Source organism: Catharus ustulatus, chromosome 4 (assembly GCF_009819885.2).
Source record: "Catharus ustulatus isolate bCatUst1 chromosome 4, bCatUst1.pri.v2, whole genome shotgun sequence".
Lineage (NCBI taxonomy): Eukaryota > Metazoa > Chordata > Aves > Passeriformes > Turdidae > Catharus > Catharus ustulatus.
In genome coordinates this window covers 20619557-20640272 of record NC_046224.1, presented here as the reverse complement: position 1 = coordinate 20640272, position 20716 = coordinate 20619557, and the positions used below count along the sequence as shown (strand labels likewise).

The following is a 20716-nucleotide window of genomic DNA, read 5'->3' as shown; positions in this document are numbered from 1 at the left end:
AGCCTGTAGACACTGTAATTGACATGCTGTCTCTTTTTCCCCCCCTCTGTCGGCAGATCTGTGCAAACGTGATGGAATACTGTGAGTCACTGATGTTGCAAAGCGCCCCCAGTTTCCAGCACACTGTTTGTCTGTTCACTCCCAGCCTGTCAGAGTCAACCAACCGTGATGGGCCTCGGCAGGGTGAGATTTTTGACTTGCTGTTTTATGAGCCTGTGACATTTGGGCTACATGAAAATGCTGATCTAGAGGCTGTAGTTTCACATACTCTTTAAGTCACTTTATGCCAATATTATAGGTGCTCACTCTCTCATTCTGGAATCCATGCTTGTTCAACCTTGTGCTAAGCCAAATCAGGAAACTAATCCTAGTTAAAACGAACAAATTGTTTGTATGTAAATAAATAGCACAAGATGGGAAGGTCAAAAGTTACTTTTTTCAGTATTTGTGCTGGATTACATTATTTTAAACTAGGACCTCATTTATGAGATGTAAGATGTGTTTTGATGCTGATTGGAACTCTATAACAACACATGGCAGGAGTTTACACTGTTATTATGCAGTTGAGTGGCTAAAATACGTGAATAGTAAGTCTTTTAATCTAGTTACACTTCACATTTCGCACTCAGTACTGTACTAGGCTGACTGCCTTTTAGTAGTGCAGTCACAGCTTTTCATCTAGACTTACATTTATGTTACTTCTGACACAAGTGCAAAATACACTTGCCAGTGCTTTCCTGTCTTTCACTAGGTTCTTCACAGAGAGCATAGCTTATTGGTTTCTTGCGATTTTTTATTTTTTTCTTATCTTCAACATCTTGTCTAGATACACAAGTACCAGTGGTCCCATATTGGCACTTGCCTGGCCTGGGCATTATTGTTTACCTGCTGAAACAGAGCACTAGTGATTTCTTCAGTTACTATGACAGTCATCGTCAGAGTGTTAACAAACTGCAAAATGTGGAGCAACTGCCACCAGATGAAATAAAAGAGGTAATTGTTCTTCTAACTCTGTAGTTTTGATGTTGTAGTAACTTGGACACAGCGGTAACCAAAACTCCAAAGCATCTTTGTAAGCAAGTAGTTCCACTTCTTGTGCATACTCACTTCTACTGTTGGTGAAGGGGGTCCACAGAATGAGTGATCTGAAACTTTAGGGAAAATATTTGGCTTGATTTTGTAAAAGTTGTTACTTTCATTATAGTTGCTTGGAGATGGGTTTCATTTTTCCATTTTTTTTGGTCAGCAAGGTTATGCAAATTCAAAGTAGAGAGCAAGGTTTTAAAGAAATAGTAACTTACAAGAAAGTTCTAGATATTAATAAGCAAATTTATTTGATTGTTCCTCTTGATGTTCTGTGATTTGTTACAGTCTCTGTTTTTTCTTCTTATCACAGTTGTGTCAGTCAGTTATGCCAGCTGGGGTTGACAAGATTTCCACTTCCCAAAAATACGTATTGGCAAGGCGGCGCCTGGTGAAACTAATAAATAATAGAGCCAAGTTGCTCTCCCTCTGTTCCTGTATCCTTCTAAAATTGAAATGACCCTCAAGGTGATGATGCAGAAAAGCAGAGAGATAGAAACAGGGATTTTTAAACTGTATTTCTGACCACTTTGAACAAAAATTTTTGCAAAAAGTAAGTTTGAAATACTGACAGCATATGAGGGTATTGCTCTGCTGTTGCCAGAATGTAAGGATTTTTTGAGTTAATAATTCCTATTTTGAAACCAAGCTAGGACTTTCTGCAACATGCTAACAAAGGAATTGTTACAGCCCAGCTCTTTAAATTTAGTGTCCAGACCACATAAACATTCACACATGTCCAAGTGTGGTGGAAGAAATACTTTGAAAAATAATTTTGATGTGTCTGTCATAATAGAGTTTATAGTCTTACAGCATAAACCTAAATCTCATAAACACCAGTAATTCTATGGAAATAACCAATCATATGCAAAAGAATCATCTTCAACAGATCACAGTTTTTCTCTGCAACCTCCCTTGGGAAGGATGTGCTTTTGCACACTTTGCTGTTGTTACCTAAGATGTTAGTGCCATTCCTGGTTTTATAACCTCAGCTGTAATTTACTGTGTGCAGCTGAGGTACCTTTACAAACCACATGATCACTCCATACTCTGCTCTCCTCCTGAGGGCTGGATTGAGGCTCTGCAGGATGATGAGGACAGTGACTGAGTGATCCATCACCAGGCTGTGGCAGTGGAGGAGGTACTTGAGCTGACATCTTCAGCTGTTTCCAAGTGTTTAAATATGTTCATACAGTAAATAGACAATCCAAAGACAACTAAATTGGAGTCCTTCACTGAGATGCGTCTGCAGATATCATAGAAATATGTCTCTTCATTCTTTGGCGCCATCTGGAACACTACCTGCTGCACTGCACACCCACTGACTCCCAAGACCCGCTGCTGTCCTCTAGGATGTCATTTAAGAAAGGAAGGCTGCAAGGTAAAATTTCTCAAACATCAAAATGCCTTCTGATGGTTAGCTTTAAAACTGATTTCCTACTATTAATACCTTGCCTTTTATATTTAATAAAAGATTTTGTTTGGATTTGGCACACCTTTGGATATTCCACTGGAGAACTGGCAATACTGATACTGTTTACTCACAGACTTCTGGGTTTTGTGTATTACACATAACCTCCAAAAGAAAGTAAAGTAACTGGTTTTTTTTCTGCTCTTCAAACTAACTCAAGTTCAGCTAATACAATCAGATAAGTGATCCAAAATAGTTTATAGGAAAATATTTCAATATAATCTAAGATGAAATCAAGAAATAAAATTAATATTGGTGGTTTGAAAAGTATTTTTAGAATTATAGCCACCATTGATTCACCAGAGGATTTTAATTTTATTGAATTTAGTCCTTTCAAAAAAGAAAGAAATTGAAGGAAATCAGGGAGAGTGGATTTGCAGAAGAGTCTTTTGCTTCAAGTGCCATGTTGTGTGATCAAAATTATTTATGACTCACTCTATGCATTTTCTCTAAATCATTTAAGTGAAAAAAATAGTGTAATTTCTAATGCATAAGTTTACTTTTGGATCAAATTGGACCGCTGTTTTAAATTTGTTACATGACTTCATACAGAGATAGTGTGGAGCAGCCAACATAATTTTAACATCTTGTTTTCTATTGCCAGATTCCTTTGGTTCAGAGCCAAGGCTGGATTTCAGTAGTGGACTGAATCGTGTGAGCCAGCACGATATAGAACAGGTGAGATGTGACAGTCTGCTGCAGGGTGCAGAGTGCTCCTGGCTACCGTGCAGCTATTGGGAGCAAGTCTGATTGTTGTTCTCCCTCTTCTGAACAATCTGCAGTAGCACCAAGAGCATAGAATTTTATTTAGGATTACTGAAGCATTACAAAATTGCTTTGGAAAATGTTGTGAAACAGGTGGCACTTTTGCTGCTGTGCATGGGTCTTTGAATCTTAATATGAAGAGTTGAGTAAAAAATGAGCTATACTTAAAAATTAGAGTAATCATTCTTTTTCTCTTACCAACCATTCAAATGGTGTTTTTTAATAGCAGCTTTCCAAAAACACCAGATATCCTTGAAAAACCTGCAATGTGAGGGCAAGTTTCTCAATTTTCTGTGATCCAGCTGTTCACTACAAGTCAGCTTCAGCTAGGTTATAGAGAAATGAGATCAAAAGGGGTAATAGGAACTGAGTAGACTATAAAATGTGAATGGTAGAAGTAATTTCCACTTACACAGAAATTTAATAGTTTGTGTAAATTTGATGCAGAGGTGGCAAGAAAAAAAGATATTTGTTAATAAATCCCACTGACATTTCTATGACTGCAGAAAAAAATGTTCTTCAAAACTTCATTCTCGAGTACCTTTATAAGATCTAGAATTGTTAGAAAGTTGTTGTGTGTTTTGTGATGAGACATCTATCATTTATTTTGTTTGTTCAAAAGTAAAGTGTACAGTATCATTTTTGTAAAATACTTAAAGCATAGTGAATTCAGTGACTCTTTACATGCGCATTAATGAAAAAATATTGTTGCTGCACACAGACACTCTAAAGAGTCCTTAAAGGACTAGGAAAATTTTAACTGGGAGTCATGTTTGTATGACTCTGAGTGAAGAAGCTGAATTATAACCAGTAATTCCTAAAAGAGAGTAAGTAATACTAATTAGAGAAGTCAGAAAAACCCATTTTTTGGAAAGCAGGTAAGAGAATAAATCATAGTGAAAGAGTTGACAGGCAGGGGATGATAAGCTGGCATTTCAGAAAAAGATTTTTTATTGATGACTGCATCAAATCTCTGTTTCTCAGCTTCAGATTGAAGCCACAAACAGCTTTGGTGAATCTCTGCAGAAGAAGCTCCTGGACATTGAAGGTTTATATTCCAAGGTTCGCTCACGGTACACCTTTATTCAAGCTCTTGTTAGACGTATCCGTGGGCTCCTAAGGATATCAAGGACCTAAAAGACATTTGGTACATGCTGCTTGCCCAGTGAAGCAGTGTACTAAGGCAGGCCTTCATTGAATTTTATAGATCAAACATTTTCTAAATACTGTCAAAATTATTTTGTTACTTTTTTTTAATCCCTGTGGATGAGTTTTGTGTATTCTTACCTACTGCTCCCAACTTGACATAAAAAATAAAGGATTCTTTTCAACTGAGTTATGAATAATGTAAAATTTCAAGCAAGAAATAATTCTAATGGAGGACCTCAAGGAAACAGGAAGTTCTGCAGCTGTGATGATACTGCATTTGTTAATGTTTCAGAGAAAACTAAAACATCTTTGTCTGTGTTGTTCCTGTTTCACACACAGATTTAATGAAACATAAAGTTCACGTTTCATCACTTGCAGACTGATTACTGTGGTGTGGATTTTGTATTCCTTTTGCACTGTGAACTGCTAATTTCTGCTCCCCCTTGCCCTTTTTTTCAGCTGAAAGAAGTACAAGCTGCTTCTCTTTGAGTAAGTTTAAATGAGAAAAGTGATAAAATTAATGGAAGGTTTGATTCTTATGGCTGGGGGAGTAAGGGTTTGTGATTTTCTTGCTGCAACACAAGTATAAGGATAGGATAGGAAGCCAGTAATTGTGAATGGTAGGTTGATTCTGTAGTTAGATTGTGCTCCTATGAGACATTCAAATATCCTTGTATCTTGTGTAAAAAAGCTATTAGAAAAAGGGTAATCGTTGATTATTGACATGAGATCTGCTGCGCTTCCCCTTAACTCAGTCTGAGCTTACAGCTCAGTTCATGTGTGCATTATTGTACATTATGTTTCTTCTGAGCTTTCCTTACCTACTGATTCACATGTTTTATTATTTTATATTTGCTTATCTGCACTACCTAATTACCTGGAAGACATCATTTTTATGCAGTGATGATGACAGTGCTGCTGTCAGGTGCGGCCTGTTAGCTAATCCATAGCAGCACCTTGGTATCAACCTTTTACACGGCTGGACTTTGGCTGTTGACTTCCACCAGGGTTTTGCTTCTCCGCCACTCGGAGCAAACCAAGCCCTGGTCCAAGCAGTGTGCTGGCTCCGAGGCCTCCCGGCCGCGGTTCCGCGCTGTCGGCGGAGCGGCCGGAGGGTCCCGCTCCCCGCCGGCTCTCGGTGCAGCGGGGCGGCCCCGGGCCGGTGACGCCGCCGCGCCCCGCCCGCCGCGCGCTCCCGCCGCGCGCTCCCGCCGCCGCAGATTCGTCACGCGCTGGCCCCGGGGCCGCGGTTTTTATTCTCCAAACTTTCTGCCCGCTCTGCTCCCGCCCGGGCGTGTCTAGGGAGGGTCCCGCTCTCGGATCATCGTTCCCTCGGCGCCGAGGGCGCTGCCGGGCTCCGTGTGTCGAAACGGCGGCAGGCGCGGGCGGGGACTTTGTTTACTCGCCGCGGCGTTCGACGTGGAGCCGGGCGGCGGCGGCAGGGCCAGCGCGGCGAGGGCAGCGGAGCGGGGCGGGCCGGAGCGCCGGCGGAGCGGCTCGACATGGGTGAGGAGCGGGCGGAAGCCCGAGGGGACGTGGCCATCACCACCCCTCCCGGCGGCCGTGCAGACGGGGCGGCGGCAGGGCGGCCGGGTCGCTGTTGAGCCGTGCCGCGGGGAGCGAGGGTCTGCCCGCCGGCGGAGCGAGGCCGGGGCCGAGGGCCGCGCTCGGGCGCTGCCCTGCTGCCCTCAGGCCAGGCCCTGCCCGCGGGCCGGTTCCCGGGCAGCCGGCGCCGCAGCGCCCGGAGGCCGCCTTGGAGCTGCCTGGCGATGGCGAATCGTTCTTGTAGCGTCGGGAGGGTGTGTTCGGTCACAGCCCCAGGCCTCTGTTCCTGACACCTGGCAAAATCAAACTCTGAATCACGCCTGTAATGGGCTGCCGGTAGGGAGTGGATTAGGAGAGGTCTTGCAGGCTAGTAAATGAAGTAGAGGGAATAATGGAGAGAGGCCCTGAATCTGAGGGGTGAGTGAGTGAGGTGAACCTATCCTATTGCTCATGGTGTTTGAGCAGTGTTTTAGTGTGGGAAAAGCGTACACAATAGCGTATAAATAAAAAGAGGGAGTGAGAGGTGTCTGACTGCAAGTGAAGTTACTGAGTGAAAGAATTTTCAAATCTTAGGCCTCCATTCAACCAGTGGTAGCCTTCTACTTGTGATGTTTCTATTGAGATACCTTTTTCCAGCTCAGTTCTCCTAAGGTTATGTGCCAGTCTGGCAGTAAGAGGTGCCATGAGCAGCACTATACAGACTGGCAACTAGTGGTCCCCTATTCCTTCTTGTTTTCCAGATCTGTAGCATGTATGGCTTCTGTGCTGGGGTGGCTTAGAAGAAGTAAAGCAACCTGTTATCAGTCTGACTTCCTTCTGCAATATAAACTCAGTTGCATCCTCCTTTCCCTGGAAAGGCAGATCCCTAGACAGGCAAACATAGGAAATAATTTTTATCAAAACATCTGTCAGTAAGATTTTGGTTGCAAGTCTTGTTTAATTTGTCTCTGATAGTTTATCAGTGTTGTCAGTGATTCTGGGTTGTTGGATGTTTCATTACCTTTTGCAGGCTTTAAGTGTATTTACAAAGTTATGATTTAACATTAGCTATGTTTATTATAAAAATCTTTGGAAAATGTGTAATTGTTACTGGCTTAGAACATTAGTATTATTTCTATGATTATTTTAAAAATTAAATATTTTTTTTCTATGAAAAACTGCTTTCTATGATTAGCCTGACCACAAGTACTCTTGTATGCATTTAGAGAATAAATGAGATGCTGAGACAAGCCAATTTTGAAAAAAAAAAAGACATTTAAAATCAGCTCCTAGACTTCTCTGTAGCATTAATGTATTTGATTTGGTGCATCTTTGCTGTTTGTAATGAGCTGATTTAATATGTACCCACTGATTTATACATAATTTTAAGAAAAAAAGAAGTGAGCAGTCCTCTGGAAGACCATAAACATCTTCTGATGCTGAATTCTTTCAGGCTTCTTTTGGTCCTTGTATAGTCTCTGGCACTGAAAAGGTAGAGTCAGATACAAGCCAAAAAGAAGATGACTCACATTTTGGCAAATGAGAGAAAAGGAAAAAATAAAATTGTAACTGCAGTGAGAAAGCTTGATGCTACTGCAGTGTGATTTGCTGGAGTGAGCTACTATAAAATTGTAAAATGGCAGCATAACCCAGGAGGACATACTGTTGTTGAGCACACAGCCATCTGGGCAACAACCTGGACTTGTCTTTTTTCTCTGGAGAAAAGAAACATCTTGTAGGCCATAAGAAATGAGGTTGGTCTGTCTGCATATCCTCCAGAGAGCTGACTGACACTGAAAAGTCTTTCTCCTCTGTTTTTTGTAGGGGGCTTTTTCTCCACCATCTTTTCCAGTTTGTTTGGAACTCGAGAGATGAGGATTCTCATCCTGGGGCTGGATGGAGCAGGAAAAACAACCATTCTCTACAGGTTACAAGTTGGAGAAGTTGTCACCACCATTCCAAGTAAGTGATCTGCCCCCAGAGAGAATATTTGCCTGTAGCTCTGACACATCAGCTTTGCCAGCTGAACTTACTGCATGCTTCCTCTATAAACAAAAGGACCTTATGTTGTGGGAGCCTTGCACTGTCATATCTAAGAACTTTTCTTGGATAAAAGTATTACAAAAAATATTTTATGCTGCCCTACAAAATGCAAAAATCATCTGACCTCAAGATTGTTAGCATAATTTTGCAGGCTATTCGTGATAGGTCTGCGTTCAATAGATTGTAACTGTGGACTGTGTAATTCTGTTGTTTCCAAATGTAGCTACTATGTGAATTTCAGAGGTCATTGTTGCTGTACATAGGATGGTGAACCTTTTTTTAACAAGGGTTATATAAACACTTTCATTTAACATGGAGAAGGAATCAGATGGTTTAACTTTGCGTTCTGTAGAAAATGTAACAAAACTCAATGTGAGGTTTCAAGGGAGAAGATGATGCTTATTTAAAAAAATGCAATTGATTTCACCACTTGTCTTGGCATTCATGCAGCCACACCCACCCAGTGTCTGTGCTCAAGTGTTCTGGCCATGATCACTCCGTGTAACATGAAGGACAAGGCATGCTTGACTTTTTTATGTCTTGTGTTCTTCCTGAATCTGACTTTGCCCAGGCCTCTGTTACCATTTAGAAGCCAACAAATTTGCTGGGCTATAACCTTTTTGCCTGAGGGTTTTGCTTATTTCAGCCTCCATAAGTTTTAAGCAGCCTGTGCCCATTGTTCACTTCCCTGTGCTGTGCTTCTCTGCGCTGGCAGGAAGAGGAATGACATATGTGATACTGCAGCCTTGTTGCCATCTTCCAGACATTGGTAACAAGCCCTGAGAAGTTGCTTCTGCTGTGGCTCTTACAAGAGTGCAAACCTTGTGTGGACGGAAGGACACATTGTACTCTCTTGCTATCAGTTGTGTACTTGGTTATCATAGCAGGCCAGTTCTTTGATCCTTTGCTCTGTTTCTTTTCTTGATTTCAGACACACTACTGTTGATTTTTAACAACCAGTAACCTTAGCATTTGTTACAAATCTCTACAATATGTTTACATTGTGGTTTTATTAGTTCAAAAGAAATATTTCTGTATTATTTTGAGTTTGTTGGGGTAGCTTTTCAAAGGGCATGAACTTCCTTATGCAGCTACTGAGAATTTTCGGGTCTGAAAATCTTAACTGAGTGCTGTGGTATTCTTCAGAAAAACAGGAAAATCACAAAAGTAAAATTGTTTAACTTTGTTTCAGCCATTGGCTTCAATGTTGAGACGGTGACCTACAAGAATCTGAAATTTCAAGTCTGGGACTTAGGAGGACAGACAAGTATAAGGTAATAGATTTCTTAAAGTCAATTAACTTTCTCTAATAAGTGCCAAGTTCTTGGAATTCTCATAGCAGGTACTTCTGAAAATTGGTTAAATTTTAAAAAGAGCCCATTCTCAGGAGAGCATTTTCATCTGATGGAATTCAGTTTGTAAAACCTGTGATGCACTACAGATTGGAAAAAAACAAGCCAGTGTTTTCACTTGTATTCAGTTGTGCTTTAAAAATAAGTTTATTAGTGTAGTAGGCAATTGAGTAACATTCTGAGAAAGAGTGGAGTGGGTCATAAAAACCCAAAAAGATACTCCTAGCTTTGCATTCTTGAGAACAGTGAAGTTGAATTTAGGTACAGATGGTAATTTTTTAGCAAGCTTCACAAGTTTTGTAATTAGTCAATAACAGTACCCCTCTGTGATCCTCTTGTGATTAATTTTTCAGTGCTCAGTAGCAACGTGCAGCACAGTTAGCTAGTATGGAAGGTGCAGTTAGTGAGATAAAGGCTCCTTCCCTCTTTAGTTTCAGTAATTCTGAAAAAAGTGGTTTGTTTTGATCCTTGTTAATTAATTTTCTGTATTAATTTGTAATTTAAGATTTCTCTCGTGATCTTTTTTTGGTGACTGTAATGAAGATGCTTATGTCTTTAAACTTTCCTTGCCTTCCTGTCCTGCAGTCTGATTCCCAAATAAATCTGTCTCCAGCATTTCTGTTATTTCCCTGTTTTTAAGTTACTTCTTCATTTGTTTTGTGTTGGGTTGGGGTTTTTGGGGGCTTTTTTTGTTCTGCCTTAAAGAGTATGTGTACTGTCTGTTCATTTTTGTAGCCTCTTGAAGAAATCTACTTGCCTGCTGGGGCCTTTCACCCCAGAGACAGTTTTCACTTCCTCTTGGTGATCTGTTTTTAATTATCTAGCTAAGAAGAACTGCTAACATGCAAATGACATGACTGGAACTTGTGTCTCCTCTGCAGGCCCTACTGGCGGTGTTACTATTCAAACACAGACGCTGTCATTTATGTAGTGGACAGCTGTGATCGAGACAGAATTGGCACTTCAAAATCAGAGCTTGTTGCCATGTTAGAGGTAAGAAAACAAGGATCACAGTCATTATCAGTAAAACAAACGGAGACATTAAATTTTTTAAGTAAATATGAAATTTGGTTCAGTGAACCAAGTGAAGCTCAACTTCAGTTGTGAAACTCCAGCCAGCCCTCAGCACAGCCCGTGCAGTGCTTCTGACTGAAAAAGCACTGCATATTCTGCTGATATTTCACAGGACAGTTAATTTCATGTAGCCTTGCAGTCATATGAAAATTTACCTATCTGTCAGTACTGCAGTGTGGCAAAATCAAGCCCTGAAGCATTGACAGTAATTAGTGTCCTACTAGAAGTTGAGTTGAGCAACGCTTCCTTTCTATCTCTTGCCTTGCCCCCCAAATACCTGCAAGCACATTTAATGTGCCTTGTTAAATCCAACTACTAGCTTGTTTCATAATTTGGACAGGCCATGTTTTGAAACTGCTCCTGTAGGGTATCATACTGGAATTGAAAATAACCACCATTCTTTCGCTGAAGAATTTTTTACAGAACACAAGTCAGCAAACTAAATAATTGAGAGCTGCTGAAGTTCTTTTTTATTATATAGGTTTTCTCTCCTTAAATAAATTCTGTAGAAGCTTCTGCAACAATTTCCTCGATTTCTCTTCTTTTTTTTTTTAGGAAGAAGAGCTGAAGAAAGCCATTTTGGTGGTGTTTGCAAATAAACAGGACATGGAACAGGCCATGACTCCCACAGAAATGGCAAATGCCCTTGGCTTACCAGCTTTAAAAGACCGAAAATGGCAGATATTCAAAACCTCTGCAACTAAAGGCACAGGGCTTGATGAAGCAATGGAATGGTGAGTACCAGTCTAATTATGCTTCATTCATATGCCTAATTTTACACATTTTGGGGAGGCTTTTTACAATTGGATATGTGGAGAGTCTGACTTAAAAGAATCCACATTAGAAGAATGACGCTTTTGCAGAATTTAAATGATGTTTCAGTAACTGACTTAACCTTTTTCCTAGGTTGGTGGAGGCCTTGAAGAGCAGGCAGTGATACAAAACTGACAATTGCAAGGAAGTGTCAGCTATAGCCAGCATCCTCCTTTCTGCAGATCCTTGTAAATAGGACAGCTTTGAATTTGACTTCTGTAACATGGAAGCCTTTCTTCAATTGTAAAACTGAAATAAGTGAATGTGTACATTATGATACTCCATTTCTTTCTTTTTGTTTAAAGAATGTACTTATATTAATTTGTATGAAAGTCTTACTGGCTGAGAAAGTTGAGTTTTTTTTGTCCTTCCCCTTCCTTTGATGGTTTCGGTGGCTAGCATATTGGTGTAGATAAAACACTAATAAAATCTAGAACTGTCAGCTATACCCAGGGGTGTGTTGCTTGCTAGAGGCTGCTTGCTTTACAGAAACAAATCCAAGTGCTGCCAGTTCCACAGCCAGGTGGCTGAACACCTGCAGCGGTTCCCTTAAGCTGGTATTGTTTTACTTTGTAACCCTTCAGTCCAGACATACTGTTACAGTGAAGTACAGCAAGAGAGCACAAGTAGTGCACCTCTGGCTGCCAACATGGCATTCAGTGGGGTCTCAAAGGCAAATCAGTGTCTTCAGCACACACTACTGCCCGATGTGCCAGGGCAGTGACTTCAGTTTAACTTCCACCTTCATGAGCTGTTGTTCCTGCACTCTCATCTTAGCCAGAAGTGACAGGTAAGTAGCTCAGTTTAGCTGCAGAAACTGAAGACCAAATCAGAGTTAGGAGGCAGATTTTTCTCTCCAGGACCAGTGTGTTCACAGGCACGAGTACAGTCATCACAGAAACCATTTCTTACCAATGAAGTAAAATTTTATATTAAATACCATAGTTGGTGCCCATTCAACTATACATGCTCTGGTAAATACACAGGTTTGGAAAAAAAATAAAAGTTTTTATTTAAATCCTAGATGAAAAAGGACATAAAAAATAAATACAATTGAAATATGCAAGCACTTTTCAAAACAGTAAGTAGTTCTTTAGCTTGGTATTACTTTGCATAAATTAATCCTCCAGGAAGGAAAAGCCTTTTCATTCCACTATTGCCAAATCTTTCAGTGCATTATTTCGCTGTCGCTTGGCCTTGTACGTAGGGCGCAGGGATTCTATTTTTCTTTTCCTGGTTTCCGCTTTATTCTTATGTCTCTTCAGCTTCCTCCTTGCAGCAATGTCAGGATTTGCTACAGCCTAAGGAAAAACAGTTATTGTTAGTTCGCTGACAACTAACAGCAGTCCCTGTGAACATCATGAACTTCCTACTTAAGTTCATGAAACTGGTGGCTGCTAAGATAACACGTGGGTGTTGTTGGGTTCCTCAAAACTGAGGGTGTTCAGCCTGCTTGGCCCTTCAGGTAAGCAGGCAACCATCCCTGTCAGCCAGAACCTGTGCAACAGGCTGATCATACACAGCTTCTTCCAAGTTTTGTAAAGGAACTGATGAAACTGTCCTAATAAATGAAGTTCTTCCTCAAATTCCCCTTTCTGGGCAGCTCTCAAGCCTTTAGAGAAGCCTTATTTCTTTTTCTCTCAAGAGAAAGTGGAATCTTACCTGCAATGCTCTCTGCTTTTTCCTCATTGCTCTTTTCTTGTTGGCCTTTTTCTGAACAGAAGAAAAGGCCAGTGAAAAGGCCTCCAGCCCCACTAACTTCTTGAGAAGTTCTATGATTTCTTGGGAAAGGTTCTTCAGTGTTGGATCTATTAAAACAAAATTGACTTAATCTTTTCAGCATATGGAATGAAAGTCAAGAGCACAATATGGATTCCTCTTTCTTTAATAAACGATGGCTGCATCGATAAATCTTCCCCAAACTGGCACCTGTGAAAGCTGCTGGTGCTTCACCAGCTTTCCCAGAGAGTGGCTTTTCAACCAGCAAACAAAAAAAAATGCTTCTGAGAAGCAAAAATTTTTTCAGAAGGGTAAAGTCACCCCAAAGATAATTACAAGTGGCTTTCCATGTATAGCCACTAGGCTTTGAGTGAACCAGGCTTTGTTGGAAATAAAGGTGATTCCAGCCTTGTCAGTCAGCATCCTTGGTAAGCAAAACAAAGGCTGGCTTAATTGTTGGAATCACTAGTTAATGGCAATATATTAACTACAATCACTGGGGAAAAAAAAAGATACTGGGGGTGAAAAAAAGGCTACAGCGAGGTGCTAAGGGAAAACTGAGAGCAGAGCAAATACTTCCTTTTGGTCTCTCAAACAGTTCTTCCAAGTTCCTGTCAGCAAGGACTCTTAAGTCTTGCCACCCTGAGCCCACCCTCGAGTGCTACACTTTTCCCACTACACCACATGCTCAAGTTTTATCCACTTGGACACAGGAGCATGGCTAACTTCATTCCAGTCTTTGAACGTGCAGGTTTCTATTTCAGCTGACATATACTCTCCTCCCTTCCCGGTATTTTGGTAAGACAGCAAGCAGGTGAAATTCACTGATTACAGTATCAATGTCTCAACAGGCAAGAGGAATGGTAGGTAGTGTTTGTACTGGGGTATAGCTGTGATGCACATTCCTATTTGTGAGGGAAATCCCTTACCTTGCTCTGCATAATTGCTGTTCAGCTCCCTGTACAGAGGGGTGAGAATCATTGGAAGGTAGGGCTTGATCCTGTCTTGCCCCAGATCCACCGAGATTGCTCCCAGGAACTTAAAGATGCAGCTTCTCTGAAAAGAAGTGTGTGGGACATGAAGTAAGGAAAGCTGGAAGGAAACTTCCTAACTGAACTGCTACCAGATGGCCATACATCACTGTTCAACACAGCAGGTATTGTTTTAGACACCTGAGTCACAAATTCACTGCTCTTTCAAGGTCTTACTGCATCCAAGTACAGCTTTTAGAAAGACACAACCCCTGTTGTGTGAGCTGGGATTGGGTTGGCAGCTGTTGACACTTGGAACAACAGGCTTGTTCTCACTGTCCTCAACTGAGGTAGCTGAAGACATGAAAGCTCAATGTAGCTCTGCACCATGGGGAACCACAGTGCTTTTTGTGATGCTCTCCCACACATCCCCTTCCCTTCTTCTAGCAAGTTACTCCATACTGCCATTCCCCTGCCTGCATGAGCATAGCACTCATAGGCATCCAAAGGCACTGCTCTGTCCCTTCAGCTCGGTGTCTTGGGATTTACCACTCTTCCACCAGCCCCCAGGAGGCTGGAAGCATTAGCAAGAACCAAACTGGCACAAGCCTTTCCTAACAATTCCAAAATGAATGGCTTGTTTCTTCAGCACCAGCTTCAGTGCCAGCTCACAGCACCCTCTGCCTCTTGTCCCCTGAAAGCAAAGAACCAGAGCAACGCTATCCTGTAGAAGTGCCCACCTCAACAAAGCAGTGGGACTAACACTGTTCTTACCTTTAAAGGGACCTTAGGGGAACATGCTGCTTCTCTCTTCGCCATGACACAGAGCCTCCTCATTAACCACAGCAGTGTGGCTGGCGGGCCTTTCTCTTGTGTCTCCTCTCTTTCTTCCTCTCCTTGAGCAGAAGTATCTCTCTCATCCTCTGAGACCTCCTGCTCTTCCACTTCACACCTGAGTTCTCCAACTGCTTCTTTGCCTTCTTCTGAGGCAGGGGCTAGCAAGTAAACAACTTTGGCCACAAAGAGTAAATTCTTTATAACCTGAAGTGTGGAAACAGAGGAGTCAGTCACTGTGGGTTGCCTTTGTAAGCACCAGAGCATGTAAGAGCCAAGACTTGATCTGACAGAGGAACTTGCCAACCCAGGAGTCTGCAATGGCAGAGACCCCAGTCCTGCCCTGTGTAATGTTCCCCCTTTCTGTCCCTGCCACCCCTTAGAAGGCTGACATCAGAGTGGGGACTTTCTGGGCCCCCAAGAGGCTCACAGTTGCTCAGATGCCTGGAGCAAGCCAGCCCTGAACTGTGTATCTGCCCTGAGCCACCACCACCACCAGACAGCAGCAGTGCTGTCCTGACTAGGACACAATATCTCTCATGTGCCAGGGCCTGCTCTGTGCCCTCCTGCAGCCCCAGACAGGCTCCTGCTCTTACCTGCTCACTCAGAGACATGTCCAGGAACTTGGACTGCAGCTGATGGCAGAATCCAAATGCAAGTTTCTTCATCTGGGGAAATGGAAAAGGAGAAAGGAATGACTCTGCTGAAGGGAGCTGGTAGCAGAGACTCAAAGCACTGTTTTGCAGTCACCAAAGGCAGTTCCCAGGGGAGACCAAAGGATCAGCTAAACATAACTTCTGCCTGCATCTTACAATCTAGAAGGGTATTTTTGTGTTGCTGAGAATAAGACCCCAGAGAAGCCCCCTCCCAGCAGCAGAGACACCTCCTCAAATGCTCTAAGTGATGAGGATTAGACAGCAGACAAATGACTAGAAGAGAAATGTGCAAGCCGAACGAACTATGAACCACTTTTGTGCCCTAGTAAGGGAATGAGCATGAGCAGAGTGAAGGTGTAGTATAGACATCATTACCTTTTTGTCCAGTTCAGCAGTCAAGAAGACTATGGATGCAGACAGCTCTGCTGGTGTCTTTTTTCTCTTCCCTGACTTTCTTTCCTTCCATTTGTTGACAAGATCTTCTGGCTTATAAGATGCAAACAACAAGCCAAAGATCTCAGTGGCTGTCAGCCACACCCAGCTATGAGGATACCACAGGTGAGACTGGACATGACCTGGGGAAAAGAAAACCTCTTTCAGGAAAGGAGATGGTCCATTGAGTGGAAAAACAGAATCAGGTTACTCCCAACAATTACCACAACATATGCTGCAATAAAAAGGTAAATTAAGTGAACTGTGCTCATCTGCTCAGAACACAATAAAAGGCTTTCTAGCAGCTCAATCCAGCCAAAGCAGAGAGCAGCAAAAACCTACAGTTATCCAAATGTCCCCACAGTGATAAGGCAAGTCATGTTTCTGCAACAACTACAGTCCCCTCAGGGACTCGGTGCCACAGCTCATCTGCCCATGATGTCTGGGGACTGGCTGCTGTGAGACTTGTGTCAGCTGGCCCTGCTGCTGATGGTCAAATCAAACTCCTGGAGAGAGGCTGAGGATGCTTCAGAGAATAAATGGAGCTGCCATCCTGTCTCACGTCTGTCCAAGCTGCCCATCACCAAAATCCAGGATAACAATGGTTATCTGCTATCTAATTAAAGGCACCTGGGAAGCTGGACTCCTCAAAGTCACTAACCAGCCACATCAGGTCTTCTGATTGCAGCAAACGAAGCAGTTAAAATAAAGGCAACAAAATGCCAATAAACCAGCCTGATATTGTATAATCTCACACACAGGAAAGTTGTTTAAATCAAGTAACTTGCAGGTCTTACAGACACACAGTATTTAGAGCATTATTACCATGCGTCATTGTCTTCTGGCTGGTATGTATGATCCCATCTTCTCAGGAGACTCAATGTTTTCCTCCAAGAGAATGTAATTACGCTAAAACTTAAAATAGTTTCCAACTATTTGCTCTGGGGGTAATAGAAAATACTTCCCAGCAATTGAGACAGAGGGTGTGTTGTTTTCATCAACCCTATAACCTTTTCCACTAGCAACTTATCTTTCATTGCCCAGTAACTGCTTAGTGTTAGCATTTTGCAGAATGGAAACCTTGTATAATAAAGTTCAGTCATTTACATTAGCGTGTGAAAAACCACAAGGCACACAAAGAATCTTTCTTGTAACACAGCTGTAATAACTCTTTAATGATACTTACCCCAGATCCTGCTCACAACATCACTGTTCCTGGTTAATTGAATCAAGTTGCACTCTGTGATTAGCTTTTTTACCAGCACAAGAAAACAGAACAGCAGCCTATCTGCAGCCTTCTCTTCTTCCTCTTCAGTTATCTAATAAAATCAGCAAATCAAGAAAGATATTTATGAGAACCTGAGGACAGTGCTGATTAATCCTCACTAGATAAATTTCAGATCAACGATGCAAAAAACTAGAAGACTGACTTGTACCAATTCCCAATATTAACAGAACAGAAGCACCTCCAGTGAAGCATTTCCTTTGGAGACAATCTCTGCAGGAGATTGTATCAGAATAATTCTTGTTTTTCTTACAGACATTACTATAACTGAGTTTCTAAGTGCAAACAATTACACAAGTTATGTCTGTGCATGTATTTGTGTGGATTTGACTCCTATCATTAGAGCCCAGCTGAGTGCAGATTTGCCTGTATCACCTGGAAGCCCTGAGTTGTCATAACAACACAGTGCATGCTGCCTGTAGGCCTCACCCTGCCTGCAACCACCAGCTGGCTTGATGTAAATTGTCAGTACATATCACAGCACAGGGTGTGATTACACCAAATTTCTCCTCACTGCAGGTATTTTATTTTTGTCTCTTGCCAATTTACAGATCCTGAGGTTCTTTTCTCTCCTGTGCAAGGGCAGCATGCTGAACATTAGTAACGTTCATGGCCACTCCCCAGGCACAGGATCCCTTTGGTATTATCACATGCCAAGCAGAATCTGAGGCAGCCTTGTTATTCTGAGTTAATCATGTGCACTAAAAAGATTTTCCATACAACAAAACCATGGTCTTGAAGCACAGGAAGGGAACCCCTTTGAAAGCTAAAGCTGTAGATAACACTGGACAAAGCAGGCAGTCACAACCATGCACTCCTGACATGAAATGCTTACACAAATCTCTGCAGCTAGCAGACATGTTTCCAACATTGCAAGGAGCAATATATCTGCTGGTTACACTGTATGGCTGCAGGCTCAGGCCAGGTGGCTTTGCAAAGTTTCTTTTCCCCTTGTGCTGCGACATATAACATAAAATTTAGGCTTACAGGCAAAAAAATATATGGTTCTAGGTCAGTGGGGTCCTCTTCAGAACAAATGTGTGTGTTTTGTGTCCTTCCTTAGTCCTGAACCACTAAGTCCAACTGTTAAATCTCTCCTACACTTTTTCCCTTTTCCATTTTCTTAATTTTCTTTCCTCAAGCTTCATGCATGGAAAAAAGTTACTTACATTTTCAAATTGACTTGGGTTGATTTCTTTTTCAATCAAAGTGAGGACTGCTGCAAGTCGCCGTTCAAACATCACTCCGTCTACTTCAACAAACAAACCACATGCCTGGGCAGCCAACCTCCTGTGTGAGCTCTGACACACAAAAAATAATGCCCCTTGTTAACTCTTATAATCAAATCCTGCAGCTCCCAAGTGCAGGAGCTGGTAGCAACCCTTACTTTCTGCCTGCAGCAATAGCACCTTAAGAAAAGCTGGTTTTCAGAGTATATTGAAAAAGGAGATGCTGCCAGGGAGGTATAAAAGTGCCTAGCAGCACAAGTTATCTCTGGGAATGCACCCTAAAACTGAATAACAGAAGACCTTTTCCAGCCTAGTTCCCAACTGCAGATATCTGGAGCTACTTTGCAACTCTTCTCAATGCAACAGGCAGCTTACAGTTACAAACCAAAACTGAACATATTAGGCTGGAAACCACGAAGTGTTGAAGAATGCCCTCTAGCACAGAGGGACAGAACTAATCCACCAACCCACCAAATCTGGTACTAGCAATCTCTCGCCTTAAACTTACTCAGCCCTCCAACAGAGTTCAGACCTGGTCAGTGAAAAGACCAAAGAGTACCTTTTTGCTGTGAAACCACTCTGTGACCAGAGAAAACATCAGATCTTGTTTTTCAGTGCTGATCTTACGGAGAAGAGATTTGCATGTCAAAGCCGCCATCTTTTTGCATTTGACTGAGTCATCATTTATCATCATCATACAAAGAGAGAGAAAAAACAGCCCACAGTATTTGTGCAGGAGATCCTAGAAAGAAACAACCATTATCAACCACAAATACCTAAGGAGCTTCTGCCATTTAAAGGGAAAAAAAAGGAGTATTTGCTGCAATATATTCAGGAGCAGTGTTAGCCCTGAGTGGGAATCATGTCAAGGCAGCTGGACTGCTACAATAGGAGGAGCCTGTAGTTGGAGCATACAGGGAATGTACAGCAGCCCCAGCCCTGCTCTGACTCTGACTTGGTACCATATCCCTGGGTCAGCAAAGTGAGTGTGGAACCTTAAAGGGCATTTTCATGTCCAGCTCTCACTGAAACAGGCTGAAGTTCTCAGCATTGCAGCAATCACCCAAATGTCCTTTTCTCAGATTGCAGCTCTTTGCCACTTTCAAGAGTTCCCAGGAACCAATCTGAAATATTAAATCATCAGACAGTGGTGAAGCACAGCTTACTGTGCAGAATTTCTTTTCCTCCCAAATTATTGCTTGATTGCACTTCTCCCATTGTCCTGAATGTGCAGTTAAACTCCAGCTGCAGAGCTTCAAGGCAGCTTAGGATTTTGCACATGTGATCCTGTACAGACACACAGTTATTTTTTAGCTTTCATTTTGATCCACCCCACTGAGAAGTCCTTCCTCTCCAGTCAGGTCAACCAAACAGAACACACCAGTTCAGTCAACAATCTGCCATGAATATTGAAAATCCTTACAATGAGAAAAGTCTAGACTCCACTTTCTATTCCTACCCCATTTCCTAAACTGGTTGTGTTTCTTCCTGGCATAAATCACGACTGAGTTTATCCAAACTTCAGCTGACACAGCTTTATTTTACTTGCACAGAGCACATTAGGCAAAGAAGTACTGCAAACTTTCCAACATGTCATTTCTCTTTTGGAGCACAGCCAGGTTCTTTGGAGATAAGTGAATATTCTGCTCATGATAAGAGATAATAGGAGCTCACAAGTGCTTCCAAAATAAACTGCTCAGAAAATGCTGTTACTGCAAACCGCAGCAATTGCCTGATTCTTGGAAACACCAGGGGGTGCTGGTTACCTGTGGGAACATGTCAAGGAGGTATGCAATCATCTCCAGTGCAGACTCCCTCCCAGTTTCATATTCGTACCTGTGAAGAAAAAAAATTAACTGTTAGGGATGAGTCAATCCTCCTAGAACATAGCCAACAATTTACAAGAACAACCAATTCCAGAAACATGCACTGATAGGGATTCTTCTACAACAGCTACCAGATCTGGCCTGGTACTGTGGACAAGAGAAGCATCAGGCCATCAGCTGTCTGTCAGACAACAAGCACAGTGACAGGAACAGGCCAGCAAGGGTTCCAGCCCACTTGAGTTAGCACAGCCATACTGTGCTGGTAAACTGCTGTCACCTTGAGCAAGGGAGGGGTGAAGCTCAGGAGGAGCTTGGAGGCCCAGCACTCCTGTGAAATTGGTATAGTTTTTTTAACTGTGCCTACAATCGCACTTGAGACACTGCCATGGGACAGCAGTCCCCATAAATGCACCTTCCCTTATTCCTCTTCATTTTTCCACTCATTTTTCCTCTCTTTATTTTCCACTTCACCTCTGTCCTAGGGTGACTT

At 42.2% G+C, this 20716-nt stretch overlaps 3 protein-coding genes across 3 annotated transcripts in view; 2 read left to right on the top strand and 1 right to left on the bottom strand.

Moving 5' to 3' along the window:
- NUP205 (nucleoporin 205) overlaps positions 1 to 4654 on the top strand; it is a 44079-nt gene extending 39425 nt beyond the window's left edge. The window contains exons 38-43 of the mRNA XM_033058650.2: positions 57 to 183; positions 827 to 993; positions 1397 to 1520; positions 2336 to 2464; positions 3159 to 3232; positions 4304 to 4654. Coding sequence (XP_032914541.1) covers positions 57 to 183; positions 827 to 993; positions 1397 to 1520; positions 2336 to 2464; positions 3159 to 3232; positions 4304 to 4456 — 774 coding nt within the window. The 3' untranslated portion in view covers positions 4457 to 4654. The remainder of the gene's footprint in view (positions 1 to 56; positions 184 to 826; positions 994 to 1396; positions 1521 to 2335; positions 2465 to 3158; positions 3233 to 4303) is intronic.
- Positions 4655 to 5705: 1051 nt separating this feature from the next.
- ARL1 (ADP ribosylation factor like GTPase 1) lies at positions 5706 to 11722 on the top strand. Its single transcript, XM_033057685.2, has 6 exons — positions 5706 to 5974; positions 7817 to 7954; positions 9228 to 9309; positions 10269 to 10380; positions 11017 to 11195; positions 11368 to 11722. Exons 1-6 carry the CDS (start codon positions 5971 to 5973, stop codon positions 11396 to 11398), a joined length of 546 nt encoding a protein of 181 aa, XP_032913576.1. The 5' UTR covers positions 5706 to 5970; the 3' UTR covers positions 11399 to 11722.
- Positions 11723 to 12261: 539 nt separating this feature from the next.
- The window catches only part of UTP20 (UTP20 small subunit processome component), a 62501-nt gene continuing 54046 nt past the window's right edge, over positions 12262 to 20716 (bottom strand). Inside the window, exons 53-62 of the mRNA XM_033057684.2 lie at positions 20167 to 20236; positions 18960 to 19142; positions 18341 to 18472; positions 17073 to 17205; positions 15830 to 16029; positions 15395 to 15466; positions 14739 to 15005; positions 13923 to 14049; positions 12937 to 13082; positions 12262 to 12575 (exon numbers count right to left, since the gene is read on the bottom strand). Of these exons, the coding sequence (XP_032913575.1) occupies positions 12420 to 12575; positions 12937 to 13082; positions 13923 to 14049; positions 14739 to 15005; positions 15395 to 15466; positions 15830 to 16029; positions 17073 to 17205; positions 18341 to 18472; positions 18960 to 19142; positions 20167 to 20236 (1486 nt within the window). The 3' untranslated portion in view covers positions 12262 to 12419. The remainder of the gene's footprint in view (positions 12576 to 12936; positions 13083 to 13922; positions 14050 to 14738; positions 15006 to 15394; positions 15467 to 15829; positions 16030 to 17072; positions 17206 to 18340; positions 18473 to 18959; positions 19143 to 20166; positions 20237 to 20716) is intronic.